The sequence below is a fragment of the Triticum dicoccoides genome, chromosome 6A, assembly GCF_002162155.2.
Source record: "Triticum dicoccoides isolate Atlit2015 ecotype Zavitan chromosome 6A, WEW_v2.0, whole genome shotgun sequence".
In the NCBI taxonomy this organism is placed as follows: Eukaryota; Viridiplantae; Streptophyta; class Magnoliopsida; order Poales; family Poaceae; genus Triticum; species Triticum dicoccoides.
The window spans coordinates 562,201,314-562,229,083 of record NC_041390.1 but is presented as its reverse complement, the minus strand read 5'-3'; the positions used below and the strand labels follow the sequence as shown (position 1 = coordinate 562,229,083).

Genomic DNA, 27,770 nt, shown 5'->3' with positions numbered 1-27,770 from the left:
AACCACTTTTACTTGCCCTTTTGGAATTTATGCTTACAGATGTATGCCTTTTGGTTTATGTAATGCACCTACTACCTTTCAAAGATTTATGACTGCTATATTCTCTGATTTTTGGGAAAAGTTTGTTTAGGTTTTCATGGATGATTTTTCCGCTTATGGAACTTCTTTTGATGATTAGCTTAAGCAACCTTGATCGAGTTTTGCAGAGATGTGAACAAACTAATCTTGTCTTGAATTGGGAGAAGTGTCACTTTATGGTTAATGAAGGCATTGTCTTGGGGCATAAAATTTCTGAATGAGGTATTGAGGTGGATAAAGCTAAAGTTGATGCAATTGAGAAAATGCCATGTCCTAAAGACATTAAAGGTATTTGTAGTTTCCTTGGTCATGCTGGTTTCTATAGGAGGTTTATTAAAGGCTTCTCTAAAATTTTTAGGCCTCATACTAATCTTTTGCAAAAGGACGTTCCATTTGTTTTTTATGATGATTGTCGAGAAGCCTTTGAAACACTTAAGAAAGCCTTAACTTCTGCACCTATAGTACAACCACCTGATTAGAACTTGCCTTTTGAAATTCCGTGTGATGCTAGTGATTATGCTATTGGTGTTGTTCTAGAACAAAGAGTTGATAAGAAATTAAATGTTATCCATTATACTAGTAAAACTCTAGACAGTGGCCAAAGAAATTATGCTACTACTGAAAAAGAATTTTTAGCAGTTGTGTTTGCTTGTGATAAATTTTAGATCTTACATTGTTGATTACAAAGAATTGTTCACACCGATCATGCTACTATAAAATATCTTATGGAAAAGAAAGATGCTAAACCTAGACTTATTAGGTGGGTTCTCTTGCTACAGGAATTTGACTTACATATCACTGATAGGGAAGGAGCTGAGAACCCCGTAGCTGATAACTTGTCTAGGTTAGAAAATATTATTGATGACCCACTACCTATTGATTATAGCTTCCCTGATGAACAACTAGCTGTAATAAATGCTTCTCATAATACTCCTTGGTATGCTGACTATGCTAATTTTATCGTTGCTAAATTTGTACCACCTAGTTTCACATACCAACAGAAAAACATTCTTCTATGACTTAAGACATTGCTTTTGGGATGACCCACATCTTTATAAAGGAGTAGATGGTATTATTAGACGTTATGTACCTGAGCATGAACGCGAACAATTCCTACAGAAGTGTCACTCCAAAGCCTATGGAGGACACCATGCAGGAGATAGAACTGCGCATAAGGTATTACAATCTGGTTTTTATTGGCCTACTCTTTTCAAGGATGCCCGTAAGTTTGTCCTGTCTTGTGATGCATGTCGAAGAATAGGTAACATCGATAAGCGTCAGGACATGCCTATGAATTATTCACTTGTTGTTGAACCTTTTGATGTTTGGGGCTTTGATTATATGGGACCGCTTCCTTCCTCTAGTTGGTATACACATATTTTGGTTGCTATTGATTGTGTCACTAAGTGGGTAGAAGCTATTCCAACTAGCAGTGCTGATCATAACACCTCCATTAAAATGCTTAAAGAGGTTATTTTCCCAAAGTTTGGAGTCCCAAGATATTTAATGATTGATGGTGGTTCACACTTTATTCATGGTGCTTTCCATGAAATGCTTGCTAAATATGATGTTAACCATAGAATTGCATCACCCTATCATCGTCAATCCAGTGATCAAGTTGAACTTAGAAATAGAGAAATAAAATTAATATTACAAAAAACTGTCAATAGGTTCCGAAAGAATTGGCCTAAGAAACTTGATCATGCACTTTGGGCCTATAGAACAACTTATAAAAATACTATGGGTATGTCTCCATATAAAATGGTTTATGGAAAATCTTGTCGTTTGTCTCTTGAGTTAGAACATAAAGCATACTGAGAAATTAAAGAAGTCAGTTATGATTTCAAACTTGTCGGTGAAAAGAGGATATTTGATAATAGCTCACTAGATGAATGGAGAACCCCAAGCTTATGAAAATGCCAAACTATTTAAAGAAAAGGTTAAGAGATGGTGTCGGGGATATTACTACTGGGCGTAAACCGGCCTATCTGGGCCGGATTAACTTCGTCAGTAGTTAAGCAGGTTAAAGCCCATGAAGATAGATGAGGGCTCAAGACCCATAATCGGTTGAGAGCCTGTAGCCGTAAACCGGCGTCAATATGTAACTTGTATTGTAAGTTAGGAATAAGTAGAGACCAAACCGGACACATCTATGAGCCGGTGTTGGGACTCTGTAAACCGACGGGCGTCACCCATGTATATAAGGGGACGACCCGGCGACGGTTCAAGGACGACAGACACAACTCGAGACATAGGCGAAGCTTGTTTGCTCCCTAGTCATCGAAACACCCATCAATTCCATCACAACTAGACGTAGGCTTTTACCTTCATCGAAGGGGCCGAACTAGTATAAACCCTCTTGCGTCCTTGTATCCGCTTTAACCCCTTCAAGCTAACCCGTCGCGATGGCTCCACGACTAAGTCCTTTCTCTAGGACATCTGCCGTGACAAAACCACGACAGTTGGCGCCCACCGTGGGGCTATCGCACGATGGTTTCCGGTTCTTGGAGGGCCGCTTTGAAGGACTCGAGGGCTACGCTGTAGGCCAGATGACTAAGAGTCATCGCGGCAAGCTCTACATCGACGACGCAGGCTGGGGCCCCAAGGCCGGCTCAATTGAGTACGGGTACCGGGTCCCCTTTGATAGCATTCACGTTTTCATTGGCAAGATCGGTGAACCGGGCCCTGAGCCGGACATCTGCACCGACCTCGTCGAGACGGCCCAGCGTGCGCGATCCGCCTGGGTTAAACCGGCCATGAAGCGTGCCTTCGTGGGAATGATCCATGGAGGGAGTTATGAGGACGGATCGGAGCTTCGCGGGGCGACTGCCGTTTGTTCCGGTGACGAATCTTCGACCGGAGAAACCGAATCTCTTTATCAGCTACAAGATGGCTGGATTGAGAGCTGTTCCGATGGCGACAGTATTCCAGACTCCTCTGATCTGCCTAACCGGGCTGGAATATTCATGACCGGAACACAAGCAGCGCTTCATTCTTCGACAGCTGCGGCAACGATCTCCGGTTCAGCAGCGGCAACGGCTGCCGGGGCAGGAGGCCCTGTGCGCCCGCCGGCTCAGGTTCTATCAGAACTATTTGATGCGTTGGTTGTGCTTATGGCAGAAGTTAATCCGCCAGATCAGGACGCTCATAACACGGAGATTGCAAAGGTAAAGGAACAAATCACCCAGGCCAAGACGGATCTGGCGGATGAGGACACCAGGATGGCCGCAGAGCGGGTCGCTTTAGACGCACATGCCTACAGGCTTATGTTGGACCAGAGCGCGTCGCATGAAGTCATGAGGAGGAAGCACCGATCCCGCTTACCTCCGGTTTTCGAGGCCAGAGACCTTTTCAACACTCCAGGACCAAGAACCGGCAATCCCCTGGAGGGGAACCGGGCAGAAGCCCCTGGGACCGGTGCACCGGTTCAGCCCCGTCAGATGGACCTACCTCGTCAAAACACCGTTATACCTCAGGATGCTTTAACACCTCCGAGTCATTACTCCAACCCAATGGACAATCTTGTTGTCGCTGCTGCGCGGCTGGAGGCCATTCCAATTGAAGGTGACTCACCACAGGCAGTAGAGACGCGACGGGTCAAGGAACTTCTGAGGACAGCTTTGGCCCAACAGGAAGCGTACTCGTACAGCCGCGACCGGATCCACTCGACCCCCCGTCCAAGCCGGAGCTATAGTAGACATATGGAGGAACCAGCAGTGTCAAGTAATGAACGACGTGGAGCACCCCGTGGCAACAACCCGACGGGTGGTGCTGATGACGCTCAGGAGGTGGTGAACCGGGCCCGAGCGCGCAGGGAGGTCGAGTTAGCCGCACAGCATCAGGCTCGGCAGCTCACGCCGGTTCGTCCAACCATTTCGATCGAACCTGGTGTTACTTCCAGTTCTTTGGGGGTGCCTTGCCTTATCCCCGCTTTACGCAATGTGCACCTGCCCAAGGATTTCAAGGGCCCGCGCAAGGTACCAAATTACACGGCGGATCAACCTCCAGAGACTTGGGTGGAGAGCTATGAGATGGCCATGGAGATGTTAGATGTGGATGACGCGGCGTGTGCGAAATACTTCACCATGATGCTTGAAGGAACGGCCCGTACTTGGTTAAAAAGCCTGCCAGCTAATTCTATCAGTTCATGGGCCCAATTGCGAGCCCGGTTTATCAACAATTTCAAGGATACCTGGAAACAGCCTATGTCGATAGTGGACTTAGCTGCATGCGTCCAGGAGGAAGGAGAATCAGTGACTCATTGGGTGCGCCGGGTTTCACAAGTGTTGCACTCCTCAGACCGCATCAACACTGACACCGCAGTATTAACCCTAGAAGGCAACTGTCGGTTTGGGCCCCTCAAGTTGAAATTGGGACGGATGAAGCGTCATTGCACCGACATGGGGACCCTCATGGCCGCTTTGGTAAAATATGTTGATTCTGATAGTACCAAGGATCCCGAATCTGATGATGACAAGACAGGAAAGGGGAAGAAGAATAGCAGCTCCAAAGGTCAGCAGCATCACTGGGTAGGTAATGGAGGAGGAGGCAAGCGTAAAGCGGATGGTAACATGGATTTTGTGGCTAATACCAACGCACAGGACAATGGCCAGCGGCGCAAGGGTAGGCCAAAAAATCGTAGTGGAGCACCCAACCCTAACCCAAACCGCCTGAACTATCTGCTAAGCCAGCCCTGTCCAAGACATGGGACGAAGGAGGAGCCAGCAAACCACCTTTGGAAGGATTGCTTTATTATGCAGGAGTTCAAGAATTCTAGTAATTTCCGGTATGATCACGGATCTGGCGGTGGCTCAGGGTCCGGGCCGGGTTACGGTGGAGGAAGTTCCGGTTCAGGATTTAATGGTAATCCAGGCGAACATAATGGTCAAAACAGTCAGAACAACCAGGGTGGTTACAGCCAACAGCAGCAACAGTCAGGTTACCAGAGCAACCCAAAGAAGTTGAGTAGTGGGCAGTACCATGTCTTTACCACTAGCTTGGACAAGCGAGACCGGAAGGTTCAGAGAAGGGCAGTCAACTCTGTTGAACCGGCCACACCCCGTTATCTACGTTGGTCTGAACAGCCAATCATATGGAGCAGAGGGGATCATCCACCCCAGGTCGATAATCCGGGTCATTTGGCTCTGGTGGTGGCGTCTCAGGTGGGAGGTTATAAGTTCACCAAGGTGCTCATGGATGGAGGGAGCAGCATTAACATCCTATATTATGAAACCTTCCGTCGTATGGGACTAACAGATAAGAGTCTCAAACCGTCCAATACAGTATTCCACGGTGTAGTGCCTGGTAGATCAGCATATCCTGTTGGTAAGATAGCTCTTGAAGTGGCCTTTGGGGATGATCATGATTCCAGGTCGGAGACATTGACGTTTGAAGTGGTGAAAATCCAAAGTCCATATCATGCCCTGTTTGGGCGACCGGCATACGCCAAGTTTATGGCTCGGCCCTGTTATGTGTATTTGCAGCTCAAGATGCCGGGTCACAAGGGGACAATAACAGTTCACGGAAGCCGCAAAATCGCTTTGGAATGCGAAGAAGGAGATGCGGCTTATGTAGAGTCGGTTTGTGCCACCGAGGAGTTGAAGTACTATAAAGACAATGTTGATCCGGCGGACACGACTCCGTTGAAGAAGCCAACTACGGAGCATGATCCGGCCCTGAAGTTCAAATCGGCAGCAGAAACTAAGCTTGTTGACTTCGTACCTGGTGATTCATCCAAGCAGTTCAGCATCAGTGCCAACTTGGATCCGAAATAGGAAAGCACGCTCATCGAGTTCATCCGTGAGAATCGGGACATTTTTGCATGGAAGCCCTCTGACATGCCAGGTGTACCGAGGCAACTCGCTGAGCACACACTTAATGTGGATCCTAAATATAAACCGGTGAAACAGTTCCTCCGCCGGTTTAACAAAGAAAGACGCAAGGCAATTGGAGAAGAAGTAGCCAGGCTCTTAGCAGCTGGCTTTATTGTTGAAGTTTTTCACCCTGAGTGGCTTGCCAATCCGGTGCTGGTCCTCAAGAAAAACGGCACCTGGCGCATGTGTGTGGATTACACAGATCTTAATAAGGCTTGTCCAGTAGATCCTTTTGCTCTCCCCCGTATTGATCAAATTATTGATGCTACGGCGGGCTGTGAGCATTTAAGTTTTTTGGATGTGTATTCTGGCTATCATCAGATCAAAATGGAAGTTAAGGACCAGGAGAAGACAACATTTATAACTCCCTTTGGAGCCTTCTGCTATGTGTCTATGCCCTTCGGGCTCAAGAGTGCCCAGGCAACTTACCAACGGTGTGTACAAAATTGTCTTCACAAGCAGATTGGCCGTAATGTACATGCTTACATGGATGATATCGTGGTTAAATCCAGGGAGAAGGAAACTCTAATTGATGATTTGAGAGAAACCTTTGATAACCTCAGAACATACAAGATGATGCTTAATCCAGAAAAGTGTGTCTTTGGTGTACCGGCGGGCAAGCTATTGGGTTTTCTAGTGTCCAACAGGGGAACTGAGGCTAATCCGGAGAAGATCACGGCTATCACCTCCCTGGCTAAACCGAAGTGTATCAACGATGTTCAACGCCTGGCAGGCCGGATTGCTGCGCTAAGCCGGTATATCAGTCGCCTGGGTGAGAAGGCAATCCCTTTGTATCAGATGTTGAAAAAGACGGATCAGTTTATCTGGAGTTCTGCTGCTGATGAAGCATTCGAGGACTTAAAGCGGCAATTGGCCAATCCGCCTGTGCTCGCTGATCCCGTTGACAAGGAGCCATTACTGCTATATGTTGCTGCTAATGTTCGGGCGGTCAGCGTAGCTATTGTGATGGAGCGAAAAGAGGCAGGTAAGGAGCATCCGGTTCAACGTCCGGTCTATTATATCAGTGAGGTGCTCATTGAGTCCAAACAAAGGTATCCGCATTGGCAGAAGCTGGTGTATGGAGTTTTTATGGCAAGCCAGAAGCTTAAGCAATATTTCCAAGGGCACTCAATCATGGTAGTCAGTTCTGCTCCTTTGGGAGATATCATCCAGAACCGGGAAGCGACTGGCCGGATTGCAAAGTGGGCCATAGAGCTGGGGCTGTACGGTTTGAAGTATGTGCCTCGGATAGCGGTTAAGTCTCAAGCACTTGTTGGTTTCATCAATGATTGGAGGGAAATGCAAGCACCTGAAGAAAAGCCGGATTGTACGTATTGGACCATCCATTTTGACGGATCCAGGCAGTTCGAAGGCTCGGGGGCTGGAGTCGTATTAACTTCCCCACGAGGTGATAAGTTTTGTTATGTTCTCCGTTTAATGTTCCCTTGTACTAACAATGCAGCTGAGTATGAAGCCTTGCTCTATGGTCTTCGGATGGCTAAGGAGATGAATCTAAGTCGAGTTAAGTGCTTCGATGACTCGGACCTTGTGGCTCAGCAAGTGTCTGGCACTTGGGACTCCAAGGACCCACTCATGGCAGCATATCGTCGTGAGGTGGATATTGTTGCAGGTTATTTCAGAGGCTATCAGGTGGACCACGTGGACCGGCGGAAAAATGAAGCGGCGGACGCTTTAAGCCGGCTGGGCTCTCAGCGCAAACCGGTCCCGCCCAATGTTTTTTTGGATGTGCTGCACAACCCGTCGGTGAAGATCCCTGGTGAAGAGGATTTGGCTATTCCTGATCTGGAGGCTCAATTGGTGGCAGTTCTTCATGTTATTCCGGATTGGACGCTTCCTTACTTGGTGTACAAGAACCGGGACGAGTTGCCAGAAGATGAGATTCTGGCCCGGCAGATAATCCGGCGATCCAAGTCCATGGCTGTCATCAACGGTGAGTTGCATCATTGCAGTGTATCAGGAGCTTTTCAACGTTGCGTGTCTCCTGAAGAAGGTCGTGAAATTTTGCGTGAGATCCACGAAGGAGATTGTGGTCACAACGCCGGTTCAAAGTCTCTGGTGGCTAAACCGTTTCGCCATGGTTTCTATTGGTTAACTGCTCATGCTAATGCGGAGGATCTGGTCAGGCGATGTGATGGTTGCCAAAGGTTTTCGAGACGTGCTCATGTACCGGCTCAAGAATTGAGAATGATTCCAATTACTTGGCCGTTTGCGACTTAGGGGCTGGATATGGTTGGGCCTTTCAAAAGGTCCAAAGATAAGAAGACCCACCTCCTCGTGGCGGTTGACAAGTTTACAAAGTGGGTGGAGGCAGAACCTATTAGCAAGTGTGATGCGGCCACGGCGGTTCAGTTCATCAAAAAGGTGATTTTCCGGTTTGGCTTTCCGCACAGTATTATCACAGATAATGGTACCAATTTGTCCAAAGGTGCTATGAAGGAGTTCTGCGAACGGGAGCACATCCGGCTCGACGTTTCATCAGTGGCACATCCACAGTCCAATGGTCAAGCAGAAAGAGCTAATCAAGAGATCTTGAGAGGCATCAAGCCCCGGCTCATGGTTCCTTTGTAGAGAACACTGGGTTGTTGGGTAGAAGAATTACCATCTGTGTTATGGAGCATCAATACAACACCCAACAGATCAACAGGATACACACCGTTCTTCATGGTTTATGGAGCGGAGGCGGTTCTCCCCAGTGATATCCGTCATGATTCACCTCGTGTCACGGCTTATATTGAAGCGGACAACGAGACAGCACGGCAAGATGCTTTGGACCGGTTGGATGAAGAGCGTGACATCGCAGCCGCCCGATCAGCGATTTACCAGCAGGATCTTCGTTGTTATCACAATCGCCGAGTTAGAACCAGAGCCTTTCAGGAAGGAGATTTGGTGCTTCGGCTCATCCAAGATCAGACCGGTATGCATAAGCTATCCCCACCTTGGGAGGGGCCTTTCGTGGTCAGCAAGAATCTGCACAACGGGTCGTACTATCTGATCGATATTCGAGAGCATAAGGACTCACGTACATCAGAGGAGGAGACTAGCAGGCCATGGAATATAGCTCATCTTCGGCCTTACTATACCTGAGCCATTAGCTATACTTATGTACATATTACGACAATGTATTATGATTAAGTATAATAAACCGGAACCTCAGCTAAAGCGGGGTATCTGTTCTTTTACATCATGTGAAGTTACACGGAGTCGCTCTAAAGCGGCCTCCGGTTTACCCCTTGAGTTCGCTTTGCTAAAAGCATCATGTTATATCACTTGGAGGATTGGTCATGTCCGAACCAATACCATGCCTCTTGATAGGCGAAAGCCACCAGATCACTTGGGACTTGGTCATGTCTGAACCAGTCATGCCTCTTAATCGGCCTAAGGCCACAGAATCACTTGGGGGCTTGGTCGAACCCGAACCATGACCACGCCATTTGGTCGGCATAAATGCCACAAGAATCACTTGGGGACCTGGCTAACTAGAACCATAGTTACACCTAACGGGAGCTTGGTCGTGTTTGGCCATGGTTACGCCATTTGATCAGTTTAAATAAATCTTTTTTGGCAAACGTTTTTGTCGTTGCTTTTGCTTCATATTTTTCTTTGAAGGGTTTTTTTTTGCTTTTTATTGTGTTCTTTAAACCAACAAAGTTTTTTAACCAATCAATTGACGAAACACAGTTCACGTCAATCCGGAGACTATTTGTCCGGTTTGATCCTTGTTGTTAACATCCTCTTATGGAGTAACACGGTGTTTATTATAACCCGACACGGTTTACATGGTAACCAGTGTCATATACATATACAGGAGTTGTTATTTCCTCCAACAGTGTGGGTTTGCAAAACTCCGCTTCAAGGTTGGCCAAGCCAACTTCACACTCAACGGTGGCAGGTATTATGTATCTCAAAATTTTGATCATATACTTAAAATTTTGTTTTGGATGTTTTGACTTTATATACGCAGACATCATATTCCGCTTGACGGTACAACCGCGGTGGCACTTGACGAATTTCTTATTTCAGAAAGTGTTTTGGAAAGTTCATTACCACAGGAAGAACAAGTTATGCATGAAGGCATATCAACATCAAAGGTATCAGCTAGCCTATTACAAGGCAACATGGTGCCCATAATAACATGATTGTTTTTCACAAAGGAGAGGCAGTTTTAAAACCGGCTTCCGGTTTAAGCTTGGCCACCAGCCTGGCCTGATGGTTGTGGGTCATCCTGCGCCGCTTCAGCTTCAGTTTCTGATTCATGGAAATCCACAGTTGTTCAGTCGATTCCCATTAATGCTTGAAATACAGCTTCGTCATGGATTAGCGAAGACGGGTCAATATCGGGAGCGTAAGTATGCTTACGGATTGGAGGGATCAGATTTTCTGATTCATGGATTGGTGCAGCTATTCGCTTGTTCTGGCTGTCATATTGGGCTTGATAATGAGACAAGTCTGCTTCCTCAGCCAGTTGACAAGCTAGCGGACGTACTTCCCGGTTTATTGCTCGCAAATCCGCTTCACCAAATTCTGACCCGTCTTCCATCAAGCTGGGATAGCCCTGAGCCGCTTCAATAGGATCAAAATCTGGCACCTAGGCTTTTGCTCGGATTAAGGCATTGATTGCACCGGTTCGAGCAGCAGATTTCTTCAGCTCTTCAACCCGGGCAGGAAGCACTGACAGTTTCATCAGAGTATCTTGAATCAAAGTGGGCGCCGGTTTGTTATGAGATGCGGTACAGATGATCCGCTGGGCACCAGTATACAATTGTTCAACCAAGGTATAGGCGGCTTTCAATTTCTTCCGCACATCTGATCCCAAGTGACCAATGCGTGTCCCTGAAATACCATAAAGGGTTAATAAACCGGCGACTCTGTAAGAAGGCAGAACCAATTCAGAAGGCAAGCTGACTTACCAAAGATAGCAGTGGTCATGGCATGAACGTGCCGCTTTATGCTGGTCAGTTCATCCATCACTGGTTTTAGTGCAGCCTCGGCATCCTCTGCTCGTTTGATCAAAGCAGACTTTTCAGTGGCCCAATCCGCCCGTTTCTTCTTGAAATTCTCCTTAAGTTGTTCCATGGCGCTTAAGGCACTGGCCAATTCCTCTTTTGCTTTGGAGGTTTCAGCCTGTTGGGTTTTCAGGTTTTCTTGCAGATCGATGACTTGGTTTTCTTTCGCCTTCAGATCTGCCTGCAGGCATACAGATATATGTTTCAACAAATCGGTAGAAGGATTCAAGTACCAACCACATAACAAGTTATGCGCTTAGCACTTGGGGGCTAATGCGTATTCGATCTTCATCTTTCAATTGTTTACAAAGTCCCAAGATCAATACAAGCATTCAACTTGGCACTTGGGGGCTAATGGCTATTTGATCATATGTATTCTGATGCGGCAGTTTCAATTTCTTAAAGTACCGGTTTAACTACACTAAGTAGAACCGGCCCTTGGGGGCTACATCAGTAAATTTTCAAAGCATCAAGGTTTATATTATTAAGTCCCGGTTTGAAAGAATATTTCAAACCGACCCTCAGGGGCTAGGAGAGTCAGCAAGAATGAAAGCATACAAGCAGGAAGGAACATATGGAAGTTACCTCATATTTATCTTTCATCATGTTAACCAGACCGGCTTCATAGTCACGGCTGGTATACAGCCGGTTCAGATAACCGGAATGGATATCTTGGGCGTTCAAAGCAGCATAAGTCGTCAGATCGGCGTTCCACTTGCCTTTGCTAAAAGCAGCAAACTCTTCCTTGGCAGAATGTTTGGACAAAGCGACAGGGTTGCTTGGCTCAGTATGGCCAGTACCAGTAATGACAACCTCATCATCCTTGGTACCGCCGGTTTGCACTGGAGCTGTTGGCTTGTAGTAGGGTTTGCTGGACCGGTGGAGTGTTCAATCCGGATGGAACTTGTGGGCTGATGGGTAGGACCTGAGGTATCAGTAGGTATCTCTTCAACAATAAGATCATCATCTGGCTGCGGTGGATCATTGGGAATATCCTTAGGGACAGCCGCTTCAAGATTGGGTGTTTTGCCCGGTTCAAGAATGACATCTTCTTCGGCCGCTTTGTCCAGGCGGGCCTTCTTGCTTGGCCTAGGTTTGGCCCTGAGAAGAATAACAAAATTAAATACAGCATATGTTCTAAGGCAATATACTGCAAACATCACAATAAATATAGCTTACCCAAGCACCGTTTTGAGCGGTGGGAGCTGAGTAGCTGATGACTCGCCAGAAGATGAGTGGGAAATAACCTAGTAATCAGAGTTAGACGGATTAAGAGGTTGACGAAAGCAGCCCGCTTTAGGACAAGCACTAACAAGCGAATTAGAGACCTCCGAATGACGTTTCCGAACCGAACTGTTCGGTAAACCGGCAGAGGTAACTACCTGGCCGCTGTGCCGGGTGGTGCGGCGAGCTTCGTGTTGTTGAGTCTTCATAAGAAGTTTAGGATCCAAATAAGCAAGAGGATGAGAAAATTTAACTTTCCGGTTTGCCTGACGGATTTTTTGTGAAGGCAAAGTTTCTGAATCGGAAGAGAGAATAATTACCTCTGCAACATCCGCGTGGCTGGCTTCGACATCATCCTGACAAATATCATCATCAATAAGACGCATGAAAAATAAACCAAGTGAGTCAAGCTCTACCTCAAAGTCCGGATTATCCACCTCATCATCAGGGGCCGGATTAGAAGATGCAGTGGTTCTTTTCCTGTGGGCAGTCTTTTTCACAGCTTTAGTCTTTTGTCGGGTTGCTCTTTCCGGTCTGTCTGGTTTCTCTGATTTCTCCTGCGGCAGCTTTTTGCTCCAAAACGGATCATCGCCCTGATTATGCAGACACTGATATTACAAACAATGACCAGACATATCAATAACAGATTCAGCAAAGAGAAAAATCAAAGTCTTACAGTTGGCGGTTTGTTGGTGGCACAGAAGGGAAGCAGGCCGGTTCTAGCGCAGACATGTTCCGGTTCATTCAGTATCTTGCGCACAGCCTCTGTGATTTCTTCACCAGAGAGTTGGAGTTTGGAATGTCGCAGAGGGTCATCAACACTATCAGTATACTCACACATCAAACCGGAGCGCTGACTAAGGGGCAGTATGCTCCATGATATCCAACAGCGAGCGAGATCAACCCCGGTTAAACCGTTGGCCATAAAGGCTCTGAGCTTTGACAGCTGGGGAGCATATTTGCTTCTCTTCTGGGCAGTCAATCTTTGAGGAAAAGGGTGTGTATTGCTGAGCCGCTCCGGACGAAAGTCAGGCAAGGGATTCTCACCAGCAGGGGAGGTGTCTTTGCAGTAGAACCATGTCTGATTTCACTCCTTGGGGTGACTGTGCAGCTTGGCGTGAGGGTATGTGACCTCTTTCCTTTTCTGAATTGCCATGCCACCCAACTCCGTATTAGAGCCATCAGTAAACTCGGTACGGCGGTTTAGATGGAAAAGATCTCTGAATAATTCCACTGTGGGCTCCTCTTGAAAGAACACCTCACAGAGTACTTGGAAGTGGCACATATTGGTAACAGAGTTGGGGCCAGTGTCTTGCGGATGGAGTTGGAAATCGGCTAAAACATCCCGGTAAAATTTAGAACCGGGCGGCTTAAAGCCCCGGGCTAAGTGATCTACGAAAACAACAACCTCTCCTTCTCGAGGTGTGGGAGGGCATTCTTTGCCAGGAGGCCTCCAATGGATGGTATCTTTACTGCCTAAAGCGCCAATCAGGACTAGATCGTCCAGTTGATCCTCTGTGACACGAGAAGGAACCCAATTGCACTCATATACTTGCTTGGCCATGATGAAATCTACAAGGCAGAAGATCCCGGTTCAAAAATGCATTTAATCAAGGTACGTTGGTATGGGCACTGTTAAACCGGAAACAGAATTATCTGAACCGGAGTTTCATGAAGCAACCAACATCCGGCGGTTCAACAAGGGGACTAATGGTATATACCGGTTTGTCAAATTTTTCTACAAAGTTAAACCGCCTGGTCTAAGCATTGAACAGTCAAGACTGCAGATGAGTAAGTACACAAAAACAGATTTCGCAAGATTATACTACAGCTTTGGATCTGGAACATGTTTATAAAGGAGATAAACATTCAAGGCCCAAAAGGAGCAGTCTCGAATCAATAAGCGAAGGTACGGATAAGATTTATGGTCTTAATATGCGAAAGTGAAAACGGAGGATAAAAACTACTGCTACACAGAGCGAAGATTCACAGACTCGTCTAAAGGACAACAGTTAATAAGCTACTTCTTCCGTCTTATAAGTACATAAGAGTTTTTAACACTAGTGTACCCAGCATATACGGAGCAGACATCAAGATCACCTGCTCTGCGCCATCCACGTACCACGGCACTTCTCACAGACATTCGGTCTATCATGCGTACGTAGCATGCATAAATGCAGGATTTATGGGTATATCACATCGGGTTTCAAATCTAGTGTTGAGTAGCAGATGGACCATGCATGGCCGATCATCACTGATCAACCCTACAGAAGAGTCCTCCCCCATCAGCCAACGTGCGTGCATATCTGGCGGAGCAGCGCAAGCAGATCCTCTCAAGAAAAACGAGAAGACACAAAAGAATTTGCAGATCTAGAAGAAAGCTTATTAGGGTCCAGCTACTAGAATATTTGCAGCCGGGCTTCCATCTATGCCCCTGTCGGTCGGTCGATGGATCGATCGGCACTGCCATAACTCGAGGCCATGCCTCAGATATATTATTCGTAATAAGTTTTTCGCGGCAGCAAAAACCCACTGAATCATTGATATATAATCCAACCCCCACTATGTGAACTGCATCCATCATGCACGCAGCACGCATCGTGCTGCAGGCAGGCGCAGCCCACCCAGCCACGTCGCCCAGTATGTGCATGCCTGCTGGCTCAGCCTGGAATTTTTCGCGCCATTTTACCGTGATGATCGATCCGGACGAGAGGAAGCGGATCCATCCGGTAGACATGGATGAGATCCTCCGATCTGATGAAGATCGTCCTGCTCTGCCGCAGTCTCTCTGCTGCGGCCGCGTTACTGCGGCCTCGACCCCGTACGTACGTGCCGGCAGGAGTAGCGTCGATCGATCGACATGCTCTGTCTCGGGGAAGAGGGTTGAAGCGTGGATCACTGGATCCAGCCATAAAACCTGTGGCGAGCCATGGCTGGGCGAGGACGGCAGTAAGAGCACGCGTGTCCTCGAGATTCACAGAGCTCGCCGGCCTCCAAACTGACCAGACAATGCGCCGTACGTAGCCTGTAGCCTGTGGCTAGCAGACGGGAAAAGAAAGAAAGAACCGTATTGCACTGCTGCACCGGCAGCAGCAACGGCCGAACAGTGTCGAGAGGAGGCGGCGCCACGCAATTCAATCGTGCTGTACCCCTCGACGCTCGCATGCATGCTGCGTATGCTGCTCGTGGCGTAGCAGCGATCAGTGGTAAGTAACTTGGGTTCGGCAAATGGTACGTACATGGTAAAAGCAGGAGTAGCCGATCGTGCTGCGCTAGGAGGGAGCGCTAGGGTGGAGGTGGAATTGTGGTGCCTGGTCTGGACTTTGGACCACCCCCGGACACGGGCGACGGGTTCGATCGAGAGCATGACCGTGCCGCGCCGTGCTCGATCGATCGACAAGACCGATCCTACCAGTATCCATCGACGATCGATCGCATCGCATGCATGTGAATTGCGCAGTGATAATCATAGATAGGAGTAGATCCTAATCCCACAGATTCACGAGCTCGAGCCGGTGCGTGGCGCGGTGCCCTGCTGGGTGCGCGCGACGTGCACGCAGCGGTGCGCATGCGTCGTTGGCGCGTGTGCATTTGCATGTGCGCCGGAGCCGAGGCCTTTTATAAATGCGCGGCGCGGCGCGGATGCGGCCAAAGGCGTGGCGTCGCGGCCGCTGCACGCCAATTTCATGCCGCCGCCGCCGCCGATCGGTGCGTGGTCACCGGCCTCACGCCTACGTGCGCGCGCGCTCCGGCCCATCCTACCTGCGCATGCACCCCCGGCCTCGCCGCCGTGCATCCCAACGCACGGGCGCGCGCGCGCCGATCGCGCGGCGTGTACCACCAGTGCCATCTAATCTACCAGCTCTACTTCCTCGTCGACTCCGATCGATCCAAGGCGAAAGAAAAGAAGCGCTTCGTACGGCACGATCGCGGATCGGATACCGTGTGCGATGGCGCGCGTAGCACTCCTTTTCGCGCGCGTACGTGGCGCGGGCGCAAAAGAAAAGGCGCGCGCGCGCGTCGTGTGTGGGTGCTGAGTACGACGCCTACCGTGTCATGTGTGGGTGCGGAGGCGTGCGCGGATCGTGAGGTGCGTGGCCATCGATCGGCCTCGGGACGTGGGCAGGGAAGATTCAAAATCGGCGACAGCAGCCCACGCCGACGGGTCGCGTGACCGACCGATCGCGATGATCATGTGCCGGGGCATTTTCGCCCGTTATCGCTTGCCGCCTGGTGCTGTTGTGGATCCAGGGCGGGTGTAGAAGGGGCCGGGTGGCTCTGTTTCTTCACTTCCCATCGTCGGTCGGTTTCCCATCCCACAAATAGCTATCCACAAAAGAAAAATAGCTACTTGTAAGTTGCCTGAAAATAGTTTTTGGGTCACTCGATTTTAAATGGAAGAAAGAAGCAGTCGTCGGCTCGCCGGAGAAGCTCTCTGGGTCTATCTTAGGGTGGCAGACGATTCCATTATCTATCTCAGAGGTATTGGGGAGGAGGGTGCAGCTTTGCCGGAAAAAAATGGTTCATGGCCGGGTTGGAGGGATGGTCGGGGGCGGCGACGGCACAATGATGGGAGGCAGTTGGCGGTAGGGTGATGGGGTTAAGCCGGTGGTAGATCGGCAATTCGAGATTGGAGAAGATGAACAGTGAAGCGTTTCGAAAGCTGAAAAGTTGATCTGGCCATCATCTTGCATCCAACGGCTCACAGCGAATCGACTGACCCAAATTGGATTTTGGGTCACGTGACATCTAGCCAATTCGCATCCTATCCCCATCCGGGTGCTGTTCTTTTCTCCGTTGTCGGCGATCTCCGGCTCCTCTTTTTCTTGGCCTCTTCTTTTGTGTGTGTGTGGAAAACACGCCACGGGCCAGCAGCAAAACCTAACAGCTCGACAGATAGCTATTTCTACAGTACAGACTCGATCAGGCGCAAGAGACACCGGCACATCGATCAGCAGGGTGTGGAAATGCAGCTCCAGCGTTGATGTAGGGGAAACCCAAACCCAGGCCCGGGGCCCGGCCATCTTCTTGCTAGCATGGGCGCCGTAAGAAGCTGGAGTACAAGCTGACACAAACTGTCCACCGTCTCCGGCATGGATTCCTTGGAGATCAGTTTTGCATCTCTTCGCTGATGCAGGGGATCATCCACCAAAATCTGTTTCAGAATTCAAATCCATCACACTATTTGCCTTCTACAGTATTGCATGCCATCATCTATGCATGTAGCGGATCATTAGCAAGCATTATGTCCTGGAAACACAGCAACACATGACTGACTCCCTAGTGAACTAGTAACTCCGTTTGAAAAATCATCGGAGCGCATGATGGTCGTCTGATCAGTATAACCCGCAACACATTTCAACGTATTCTGAACCACTGTTTATCCAAAAGAATGAAGAGGGAGCAAGAGCAATACATATGCAATTCAGACTCGAGCAGAAAACAAAAAAAAAAACTTTCCAGTTGTGTCCAGAAACTCTTACAGTGCTAATCGATGCCGCTTTACAAGACACGGAAAACACCGAACGACAATATTTCTTTCAGAAAAATGGAAATGGCGTAGGACCCACATAATTCCAAGTTTCATGTAGCCGACTCGAGCAATTTAACCAAACAGTAACAGAGGTACGCCTGATATGCTGAACAGAGATACAGTTCGCGCTCGGCATGATCAGGACGAATTCGACACGACAACCACATCCGAACATGGTGACTTGCATGATTGACACTTAAACTGCATAACAGACAAGAAACCGGCTTTAGAAACCAAAATACAGCTCTCTAGCCACATTATCATGATGAACTGAACGAGGACAACCACGGCTGATCACAGCTGACTTGCACCCTTCATGCTTAAACTCCTCAAAAGAAACTAAACAACCTGATGTTAGTAGATTGGAAGAAGCCAATGGCAGCAGACTAAAGATGATGGGTTTGTCCATTTCGCAATGCATCACTATTGAGCGGTACGTCAGAGATCAATGAGTCTTCGCTAGCGCCAACAATCTGCCACGATCTGAAAAAAAAAATACCAAGCACAAAACTCTTAACCAACTGTCCATCTCAGAACTTATAATTTGATGTGCCATTGTACTTATAACTAGTCCCAAAGGTTATAAGACTGCATGTGATATGTGAGCTTCAGCTGTGCCAGAAAGTAACTTGAAGCATCTTAACGGAAAAAATTTGAAGCAAGGTAAAGTGATAATACAATATCAACAAGGTTGACTACATATTTAGCAATCTCCATTTTAAGCTAGCAGGCACTTCATGCTTTCAACTATTTGACCAATCGACAGCAGCAGCAAAAAGGAGACATTTCATCCCATGGATCGCTCCATATAATAGCAAAAGGTTTTCAGGTAGAAGAAAAACCGGACCTGAGTCCAGAATTCAGAAATGGCCACAGAAACAAGAGGTGACTTCTATTTTATGACATCAAACCCTGACATCAGTTTCCAAGTTTCTAGCAAAAGTAAGAAACATCCGAGTCCCACACCTGTCAGAATCTATGTACAAATGATAAATGTTTTGTGGTGAAACTAAGTTATGAGTTGGATCCTTGTATCACCAATTGTTTGTCCAAAAAGTCTGGTACTGCTACTTGACAGATCTTTTGAAGACGAGATCAACATTGAAGTCATATTAAAATGTCATGAAAGGGAAACAACATAGATTACACACAAAAATTGTTCCAAGTAGCTGGGCCGAGCATTAGGCAAACAGTAACTGAAATATGCCTCACATATTAATCTGACATAAAACCTTTTGACATTACGATCAGGATGAATTCAACAAGACAGCAACAATTGATCGTAAGGACTTGCACAATTTGTATGTAAACTGCTGAACAGAGAATATACGATTTCATACTTATTAGTAGCAGCTCGGAAAGAAACTAGCAGTGCACTTTGTTTAGTTAATCCTTGTTAGCGATGACAATGTGCCATGATCTAAAATATGGCATGCACAAAACTCATAACTAACTCCAAGTCAGCATTCCACTTTGGTGAGTTATGTGCTAGTACCAATTCCAGTGGTTACAAGACTGAGAGTTTGAGATGTAACCTTCAGCTAAGCCACAAAGTAACAGATATATTTTATAAGAAAGGCTGAAACAAGGTAACAGGATTCAGATCAACATGTTTGTGTGCATATTCGAGCAATGCATGGTCATGATCCTTAACATGTCAAATCTCATAACATAAACAACATTATGTTTTCCAGTGCCATATATTAAGTTTTCTCTGGCGCAGAGAATTGTCTTTCGCAAGCTCCATATGTGCATATAACTAACACATATTACTTGCATCATGACTAACTAACTATTCACAAACAACAAACAACTAATTAAGCAAACATACAGAAGCTGTAATGAAAATGCAAGACAACAGTCAACAGACAAGAAGCAAGGGCTATCACCTATACCTGGAGTGTAGAAGCTCATGTAGGGTAGGACGCTAAAGTACTCTCCCGGCTCGTCAACCTTCCTGACTCGCCCTGACTTTAGCTCTGTGGCGAATAAGCCAGCATCTGTGCTTATGAAGATGACACCCACACCCTCTGCGGAACCAACCACAAATGGTTCCCAATCGAGATCGACATCTGGTATAATTTTCTCCAGCTCGATGACCCTGCATTGCACCCATTCTGCAGCCGCTTCTGGATCCACCTTCCTTGACCACAAACAAAGGCTAGAATTGTTGATGCAGGCAAACCCCAGCGAACTGTCCTCCATCACCATGAGAGCCATTGGGGCCAAATCGTGTGGCGGCTGGCTGATCATGGAGAAGCACTTGTTTGGCAAGTTGTACTTGAGGATTTTGTCAACCGACCGAAGTGTGAAGTAGACTGCATCTCCAATGACGGCTACTCGCCGAGGCATGACATAGGGTAGGTGGTAGAAGTTTTTTGCAATGTCATCTCGCTTGAGCTGGGCATAGCCTTCACAGCCATCGTCGAGGCATACTGGCGCACTCCACGCACCTGTCACCGATGAGTACACGTTCGCCTTAACGACACGGTCGTCGTTGCCGGTGCCCAGGAAGGCCACGCGGAAGGGGCCGCCTTGGCAGTCGAGATGTCGGCAGCCATCGGCGGCGCAGAACACCGCGGCGGTCCAGATGAACCAATCGACGCCCGGCGCGGGCAGAACGCGCCGGTCGCCCGTGACGGGGTCTGAGACGACGAGAACCAGGCTGTCGCCCTGCACCAAGTGGTAGAGCACGCGGCCGTGGCGGCAGTCGAGGGGGGTGGGGTGCTCGCCCTCGCCGTCGGAGCCCGGGTAGGGGAAGTCCGGCATCGACGTGGTGGAGGCGAAGCGGTGCGCGGGGCTTCCTTGGAGGACCTGGAGCAGGTGGAGGAGGCCGAGGAGGGGAGGGGCTCCGTGGAAGGCGCGGTAGCGGCGGCGGAAGGCGGGGTCGCAGACGATGCGGAGCCACGACTTGCAGACGATGGCGGCGCGGAAGAGGTGCTCGGGCTCGTCCGGCGGGAGGCGGAGGAGGACCTCGCCGAGGAGGTCGTCCATCAGCTCCGGCCGTGTCGCCATGGTCGGCCGAATGGGATGGGGGTCGCCGCCGGGTCGGGTGGGGGAAGAGAGCGTGAGACGGGCAGGCACGCACGGCCCGTTCTACTTGGTTCGGTTCGACCAGGGTCTTTTTTTTTTTACGGGCGGTTTGACCAGGGTCTCGGCCGAATGTTTGTGGTCTATTTTTTTTTGTCCCAGCTTTTTTTTTCCTTGTTGCTGCGTTATTCGTGAGAGTTTAGTTGTGACATCCTTAAAAAACATCTAATGTGAATTAGACAAACTGTTTTCAGTTCTTAGAAAAAATTAGTAAAACATTTTCCTGCAAATTATTATTGGAAGAGAAAACAAGAACATCGAGATGCATTTTTTAATTTTGAGATCGAGATGCATATTTAAGGTCAACCTTTTTTTCATTTCCTTAAAAAAAGTCAACCTTTTTAGTGGAAGTTGATGCATCTTTTCTTATTTAAGAGATTCATTACTTAAGTAGTATCCATCCCATAATATAAGAGTGCTTTTGACACGTGTCAAAAGCGCTCTTATATTATGGGACGAAGGGGGTACATATGAATTTGTAAGCTCAATCGTGCAATAGAACGAGTGGATGCATTTGAAGATTCCCATCAACCCTCCCCTTCCCCGTAGTGACTCGAAACCTTAGTCGGCAAAGTGAAACAGCGAGAGAGGAGGGAGCAAGAGCCCCGTACTCCGGCATCACCAGGGTTCCTCCACCTCTGTTGATCACTCCAGTGGTTTTCTCAATTTCTTCGCTGGGTTTTTCTTCTTCGGTTATTTTGGTTTTTTCACAATTTTCTTCGTTTTATTCCAGCTTTTAATGAATTTTCCTTTTTTTGTTCTTTTCTCAATGTTTATTGTTTTTCCTTTTCTTTATATTTATCCTGTTTTTTGTTTCTTTCTTAGTTTTCATCAGATTTCTTTGGGGTTTTTCTTCGTTTCCTCATGGGTTTTACAGTTTTCTTTGGGTTTTAATTTTTCTTTGTTTTCTAACATATTTCTGTTGTTTCTTCGTTTTTCACAGATTTTTTTTTCAACACACCTCTACATTTTTCATACACATTTGTACCCTTTGCGTATACATCTGAAACATTTTAAAAATTATGCTTGATGACCACCCTTTCATACACATAGTACATTTTGGTATATATCAGAAACTCTTTTTTATACAATTTAAACATATTATTAACATTTTTTATATATGATCAACATTTTTTAAAAAATACGCTTTTATGCTCATAGTGTTTAATGCACATTCAATATTTTTCGTATAAACCAGGATATTTATTATACACGTTAACACTTTTTAAATAGACGACACATTTAAAAAAATTGATGACAAGTTTTTCATATACATTGTATATTTATAGTATATATCAGTAAATTTTTTATACATGGTTAACATTCTTTCACATTATTAACATTTTGATGATACATGATCAACATTTTTATTTATCTCCAACTTTTTAATACACATTCTACTTTTTTTATACATCAAAAACATTTTTATACACATTTAACATTTTTAAATAGATAATTAGCTTTTTAAAATACTTGGTTAATTTTTTAAAATACATCACCAAGTTTTTCATACACGTAGTATTATTTTGTATACTTTTTTTATACATGAAAAATAATAATTCTAAACACATTTAATATTTTACAAATGCTAGATTAACATTGTAAATATTTTATGTAAAGTGTTTTTTGTAATATATATATTTAGACTATTTGGAAGTATAAGCAAAAGTAAAAAAGGAAGGCAAAAATGAAAAAAAATAGAAAAGTAAGGAGGTTGTGCCTCCCATGAGCTGGTCTCATCCGCCACCATGTCTCGCGCGCCCTGATCCAAACCAAACAACCAAATTTCAGAGAGTAACTAATCAAGTAGTACTCCTTCGGGAGCTCCCGCAAGGATCAGTTGGGACAGTTGGGGGGTTGGGAGACGTGCCACTTGGCGTGCTCGCTTCCGCCACCATGTGTAGCGATTTGGGCGCTTCCTCCGGATTTTTTCTATTTTTCTGTGTGCGTTTTTTGCCTTTGCATTATTTTTTTAGATTTTTTGGCTTTTCAATTTTCCTTTGGGTTTTCTTATGTTTTTGAAAAAAATTGATGCATGACTATACCTCTCGGAAAAGAAAAAAGATGTGTTTTCTTTGTTTCCTTCCTCAAAAGCCACGTAATTTACTTCTCGTGGAGGCACGGATTTGCTTACGCGAGAGGCACGACCATGCATTTCGCAAAAGAAAAAAAACATGTTTTTTCTTACCACGTGAGACACGGACTTATTCTCGTGGAGGCACTGATTTGCTTCCGCAAGAGGCATCGGAAAAGGTAAAATAAAGCATGTTTTTCCTCTCGCGAGAGACACGGATTTACTTCTCATGAAGGCATGGATTTGCTTCTGTGAGAGGCACAGTCATGCCTCTCGAAAAGAGAAAAAAGTGCTCCCGGTTCGGGCTTGTTCATTCATTTTTTCCTGCAAAAAAAATTCATCAAAACCTATCACATGTGATCTAGTTTTAAGATCTCGATGTAAGGAATCCAACGATGAAAATGATTCAAGATTTGGACGCGCGGTTTAAGAGATAAAACATTTTGAATAAACAAATCTAGGAGAAAAAGGGGAAATTCTCATGTTGCGACAAATGATGCACGTGCCGTGTGATACTTCTCGGAGCGTTGGAAGGTGGGAGTGACCTTTGCAAATAGTACTCCTTAATTAGTGATTCGTAAATTTCAACATGCGTAACAGTCCCCGGTAGGATGGCCTACGTGGACTGGGCCACGCCCCGTGCCAACCCACATGGATTTAGCCCAACAAGGCACTAGGGACTCTGGGCCCGAACCAGACGCGTCGGTCTCGCGCACCAGCGCAAAACCCTCATTTGTCTAAAAAAAAAGTGCAAACCCTCCTCGCCCGATTCTTCCCAAATTCCCCAACCATGGCGGCTGTAGCCGTCACACGCCGGAGGCTCTCGGCGCTCCTCCTCTCCTCCCGCGCGATTCCCCGTCGCCTCCTCCTCCTCACCGGCGCCGCCGCCTCTGCGCCCTCAGCCCACCCCTCTCCGTGGGCGCCGCCGTCGCGAGGGGCAAAGACGGCGCTGCCGGGAAGGCCCGGGTACTCTCCGCTCAACGACCCGTCCCCGAACTGGAGCAACCGGCCACCCAAGGAGACCATCCTGCTGGATGGCTGCGACTACGAGCACTGGCTCATTGTCATGGAGTTCCCCGCCGACCCCAAGCCCTCCGAGGAAGATATGGTGGCCGCCTACGTCAAGACCCTCACCGCTGTGCTCGGAAGGTATACGCACTTCTCTGGTCTTACTATTGGTCAACCCTATCGAATTTAATCTTTTACGACTAGGGTGGATCTTTCATAGTCCCAATCAATATTAGACCAACTCTAGCAGAGTCGCGGTATCCCCGGTCTCATATGGGATATCAAGCGCGCTTCATATCCATATAGAGGCCGTGCCTGCGGCTGCTGTGCGCAAACACAGAGTTGCCATAATGCAGCCTTCATATCTTCTCTTTTCTGTTTTTTTGTTGTTGCATCAACTCAAAATACACGCCCAGTTTAAGGGATTAAAACACTAATTTGAGATAATATCGCATTACAAAGTGGTTACATGGAGGTAGAAAAGTTGATTAGCGACATTTTTTTACTACATCTTGGGAGAAGCACTAGTTGCTACCTACCAAGACAATGGTGAATGCAGTGCACGGTGCACATGCATATGTGACGAGTCAACTCATCCTCTACGCACGGGGGTGTGCGGTCCGGCGACCTCGTCTTCGTCCCATTCCTGCCAGCGATTGCTGAGGTCGGAGATGGCCTTTTTAAGATGGGCAAGCCCCAATATGGCGCGCTTTGTCTCGGTGAATGACACCATGTTCATGTCGACTGTGCGCCATCTGATGCACTCCCCGTCAGCCGCCAAGTCTGTCTGTTTCTCCTCGTAATGGAGCCAGATGGCACAGTCCCTCTTCGCCCACAACGCCTTCCCGACATCGGTGTGTTTGAAGATATCTCTAGGGCAGACGGCCGAGGCGATGTGGAGCACGTGGTGCCCGATATGAGCTGCGTGGGCGAGCCCTCGCTTGCTCATATGGGACCTGCACTTAGGCTTCATTTGGATGCTAGGGGTGATATTCCCAGGAAAGAGATGCCCTGGTTGAAATTTCTTGGCCAAATAGAAAAACCTGTGGAGAATTAGCACCGTCATTTGGCTGATTAGCTCCAAGGGATAATCTCATGCTACAGAGAAAGAGCATACTGAACACTGAAATGGAGCATTCTCTATCGCATCAGTACCCATGCCATGGATAGGCACACGACCACCCTAGTGGGAGGCACATCCAGATCTTGCCGCCGGCCAGCTCCCTGTGGACATGCATCCCTGCCGTCACAGTGGTCTTTGCCGTCTTTACATCCACCATCACCAACAGTTGCCGGCGCCGTCGGCGGCACTCTTAAAGACCAATCTTGCATGTAACTGAAACGGGAATAGCCTCATGTTACACTCTCCTCACGAGCATTAGCCGTCACCTCTGATCCTTCCTCAGAGCGTGAACCCTAGTCGCCCAGATCTGAGTGAACCTTAGTTAAACCATGGGAGCAGATGTAGAGATGGAGACGAGCAGTGGATGAATGAAATCGACTAGGGGATGCTCGCGAGTGGAACGGTGGAGGACAAGATGAAGGACGGGGGCGGAGGGGGAAGGCGGATGAGCTTACGGCGTGAGAGACAGGGAGAATTCTTCTGATGTCCAGGGGTTGGGGTTAGGAGCCTGGGGATTTACAATTTAACTAACACACTTGATCTCCAACTTTCTAATTAGTGACATCTTTTTTCCTATTATTATAACTCTTTCCCTATGAATACAATTATGTGTTTCCTGATTACCAATAGCTGTCTGGGCTGTGCTGCTTGCATTGGCTTGTCACACATTAGCCATAACAATTGCTCACAGGAACAGCACCCTATGGTACTTGCGCAATCCTTAAGATTGTGGTATTCCTGTATGTTCATTTCCCATTAGTTTATTTCCTCAGAATCAGGTTTCCTAGTTATCTAAGTGTCATCAGTTAGAGATGAATACGCAAAATAAAATTCTAAACAAGCTCATCTAAAGTCAAGCAATCGCTTAGCCATCCTTCCTTGGAAGTAGTTATTTCCTATAAATTATGGCGAGGATTAACCAGCTTATAGGAGAACATGTCAGGCCTATAAGCGTGAAAAGCTTGCCCTTTAGGTTACCTAAGTATGTCCAAAGGCTGCTTGACACTATCCAAGTTGTAAGACTGTTGGAGCAGTTTTTCTGTTTGGAAAGTATCCAACACAATACCCCTTTGGTTTATTTGTTGTCATGATTATGTGGCTCTAGCAAAAATAAATAAAGATGACTCTCTTCTGCCCTATCTGAGGACTTAGAGAGAGTTTTTTTTTAACTGGGCATAACCCCTTTCCATTAACTGAATATGGACTTAGAGACAGCTATCTCTTCGTGCCTTGTACTACAAAGATTGTTAGTCCCCAAATTGTGGGATATCATTATCATGTAGGAAATCTAGTTGCCTCAACAGGACAGCCTTTCTTTTCTGGACCACCTGATCACCTTATTACTTGGAGTTGGCCAGAATAGAATAGTCCATCCAATTTAAATGCTTATGTCTATCTCTCCATGATTACTGGTAGTTGAAAGTTTTTTTTTTTGGCTATGGCGAAGTAAAATGCTTGTTAATTTTGTGTGAACAAGGCTGTCCACCATTGAAGATCTGTTTCTGGGGTTTGAATGTAATATCATGTTTACCCTTATCGATCCATTCCTTAGGTTTATGTGTCATGCTCTAACTACTAACTTTAAGCTATGTGTATCTTCTAGTGCATTCTTTTAGGTTGATGTGTGCTCTTTTAATGAATTTTAATGCTCTAATAAGTAATAACTGAATGGATATGTATTTTAATTGTTTTATGCAGTGAGGAGGAGGCAAAGAAGAAGATCTACTCAGTATGCACTACAACTTACACAGGGTTTGGTGCGTTGATTTCGGAGGAGTTATCATACAAAGTTAAAGGTGAAAATTGTTTGGCTCTACTTTTCTGCAAGATATTGTTGCCAAATCATGTTTCAACTGAATTTTGTATTGTTATAATGTTGCTAATTCAGGATTGCCGGGAGTTCTTTGGGTATTACCTGATTCATATTTGGATGTGCCTAACAAGGATTATGGAGGTTAGTACTTGTCATTACTTATTCTCATGTACTAACTTCCACACCTGGCTTAAACGCTCTGATCATATTATGTAGAAAATGCAAAACCACTTATATATGTGGTACATGTACTACTTAGCCCTCCAAATGTACAGTGATGTTTTGCAAGGGCTTTTTTTTGGTAAAAATTGGATTGTGGTCTTTATGGAAGTCTAAATTAATCTCTGAGGCATATTTGATGATGATGGTAGTACTTGTGCTTACGTATACATCTACAAGTGGAGGACATCCATTTTCTATCATGTATGTTGTTCTTCCTTGTGCACCTAACGTCCTATCGTTGATCTTCATCTCCACCCAAATTATATGTTGTGATTATTCGCTCTTACTTATATTAGGCTACTACTTCAAACAGGTGATCTCTTTGTAGATGGCAAAGTCATTCATAGGCCACAATTTCAGTTCACTGAGAGGCAGCAGGTAAGGAGCAGACCTCGTCCCCGCTATGACAGGCGACGAGAGACTATGCAGGTTGAGCGAAGAGAAACTATGCAGAGAGGTCCTTCAGTACAAGAGCACAGACCTCCGTTTTCTAAGCAGGTTGCTCAAAATAATGGGCAGCATGAAATCGTACCGCCAGGAAGGAACTAACTTCATTCTACCTTAGTATGGATAATGAGGTTGGGAGTAACCCTTCTCTTTTCCTTATTTCTATGTGAACTTTGTTTTGCATTGTAGCAACAAAAAAAATGAAAGAGACCTGTGGTTGGATACATCTGTGCAAATGTCATGATTTGATGCTTCTCAAAA

At 46.6% G+C, this 27,770-nt stretch overlaps 2 protein-coding genes across 4 annotated transcripts; one reads left to right on the top strand and one right to left on the bottom strand.

The window, feature by feature from the left end:
• Positions 1-17,556: 17,556 nt before the first annotated feature.
• On the bottom strand, positions 17,557-20,811 carry LOC119317929. 3 transcript variants are annotated; one of them, XR_005153840.1, is made up of 3 exons: positions 19,622-20,811; positions 18,081-18,215; positions 17,557-17,933 (listed from the first exon to the last, which is right to left on the bottom strand). XR_005153840.1 is itself a non-coding variant. In XM_037592434.1 (2 exons), exons 1-2 carry the CDS (start codon positions 20,745-20,747, stop codon positions 18,178-18,180), a joined length of 1,164 nt encoding a protein of 387 aa, XP_037448331.1. In that variant the 5' UTR covers positions 20,748-20,811; the 3' UTR covers positions 17,558-18,177. The 3 variants fall into 3 exon arrangements, 2 of the variants coding, with proteins under 2 accessions (XP_037448331.1, XP_037448332.1); XM_037592434.1 differs by having other exon boundaries at positions 17,558-18,215; XM_037592435.1 differs by having other exon boundaries at positions 17,560-18,215; positions 19,628-20,811.
• Positions 20,812-23,632: 2,821 nt separating this feature from the next.
• Positions 23,633-27,770, top strand: LOC119317928 (multiple organellar RNA editing factor 3, mitochondrial-like). Its single transcript, XM_037592433.1, has 4 exons — positions 23,633-24,045; positions 26,726-26,823; positions 26,916-26,981; positions 27,376-27,770. Exons 1-4 carry the CDS (start codon positions 23,687-23,689, stop codon positions 27,609-27,611), a joined length of 759 nt encoding a protein of 252 aa, XP_037448330.1. The 5' UTR covers positions 23,633-23,686; the 3' UTR covers positions 27,612-27,770.

What these genes read in the sequence shown, in the direction of transcription:
- LOC119317929 (XM_037592434.1), bottom strand. Translation starts at nt 20,747, where the DNA reads ATGGCGACACGGCCGGAGCTGATGGACGACCTCCTCGGCGAGGTCCTC. An exon ending in CTTCTACACTCCAGGTATAG is followed by an intron (nt 18,216 to 19,621) that starts GTGATAGCCCTT and finishes TTTTTTTTTCAG; the next exon opens with ATCGTGGCAGATTGTTGGCG.
- LOC119317928 (XM_037592433.1), top strand. Translation starts at nt 23,687, where the DNA reads ATGGCGGCTGTAGCCGTCACACGCCGGAGGCTCTCGGCGCTCCTCCTC. An exon ending in CTCACCGCTGTGCTCGGAAG is followed by an intron (nt 24,046 to 26,725) that starts GTATACGCACTT and finishes TGTTTTATGCAG; the next exon opens with TGAGGAGGAGGCAAAGAAGA. An exon ending in GCCTAACAAGGATTATGGAG is followed by an intron (nt 26,982 to 27,375) that starts GTTAGTACTTGT and finishes TACTTCAAACAG; the next exon opens with GTGATCTCTTTGTAGATGGC.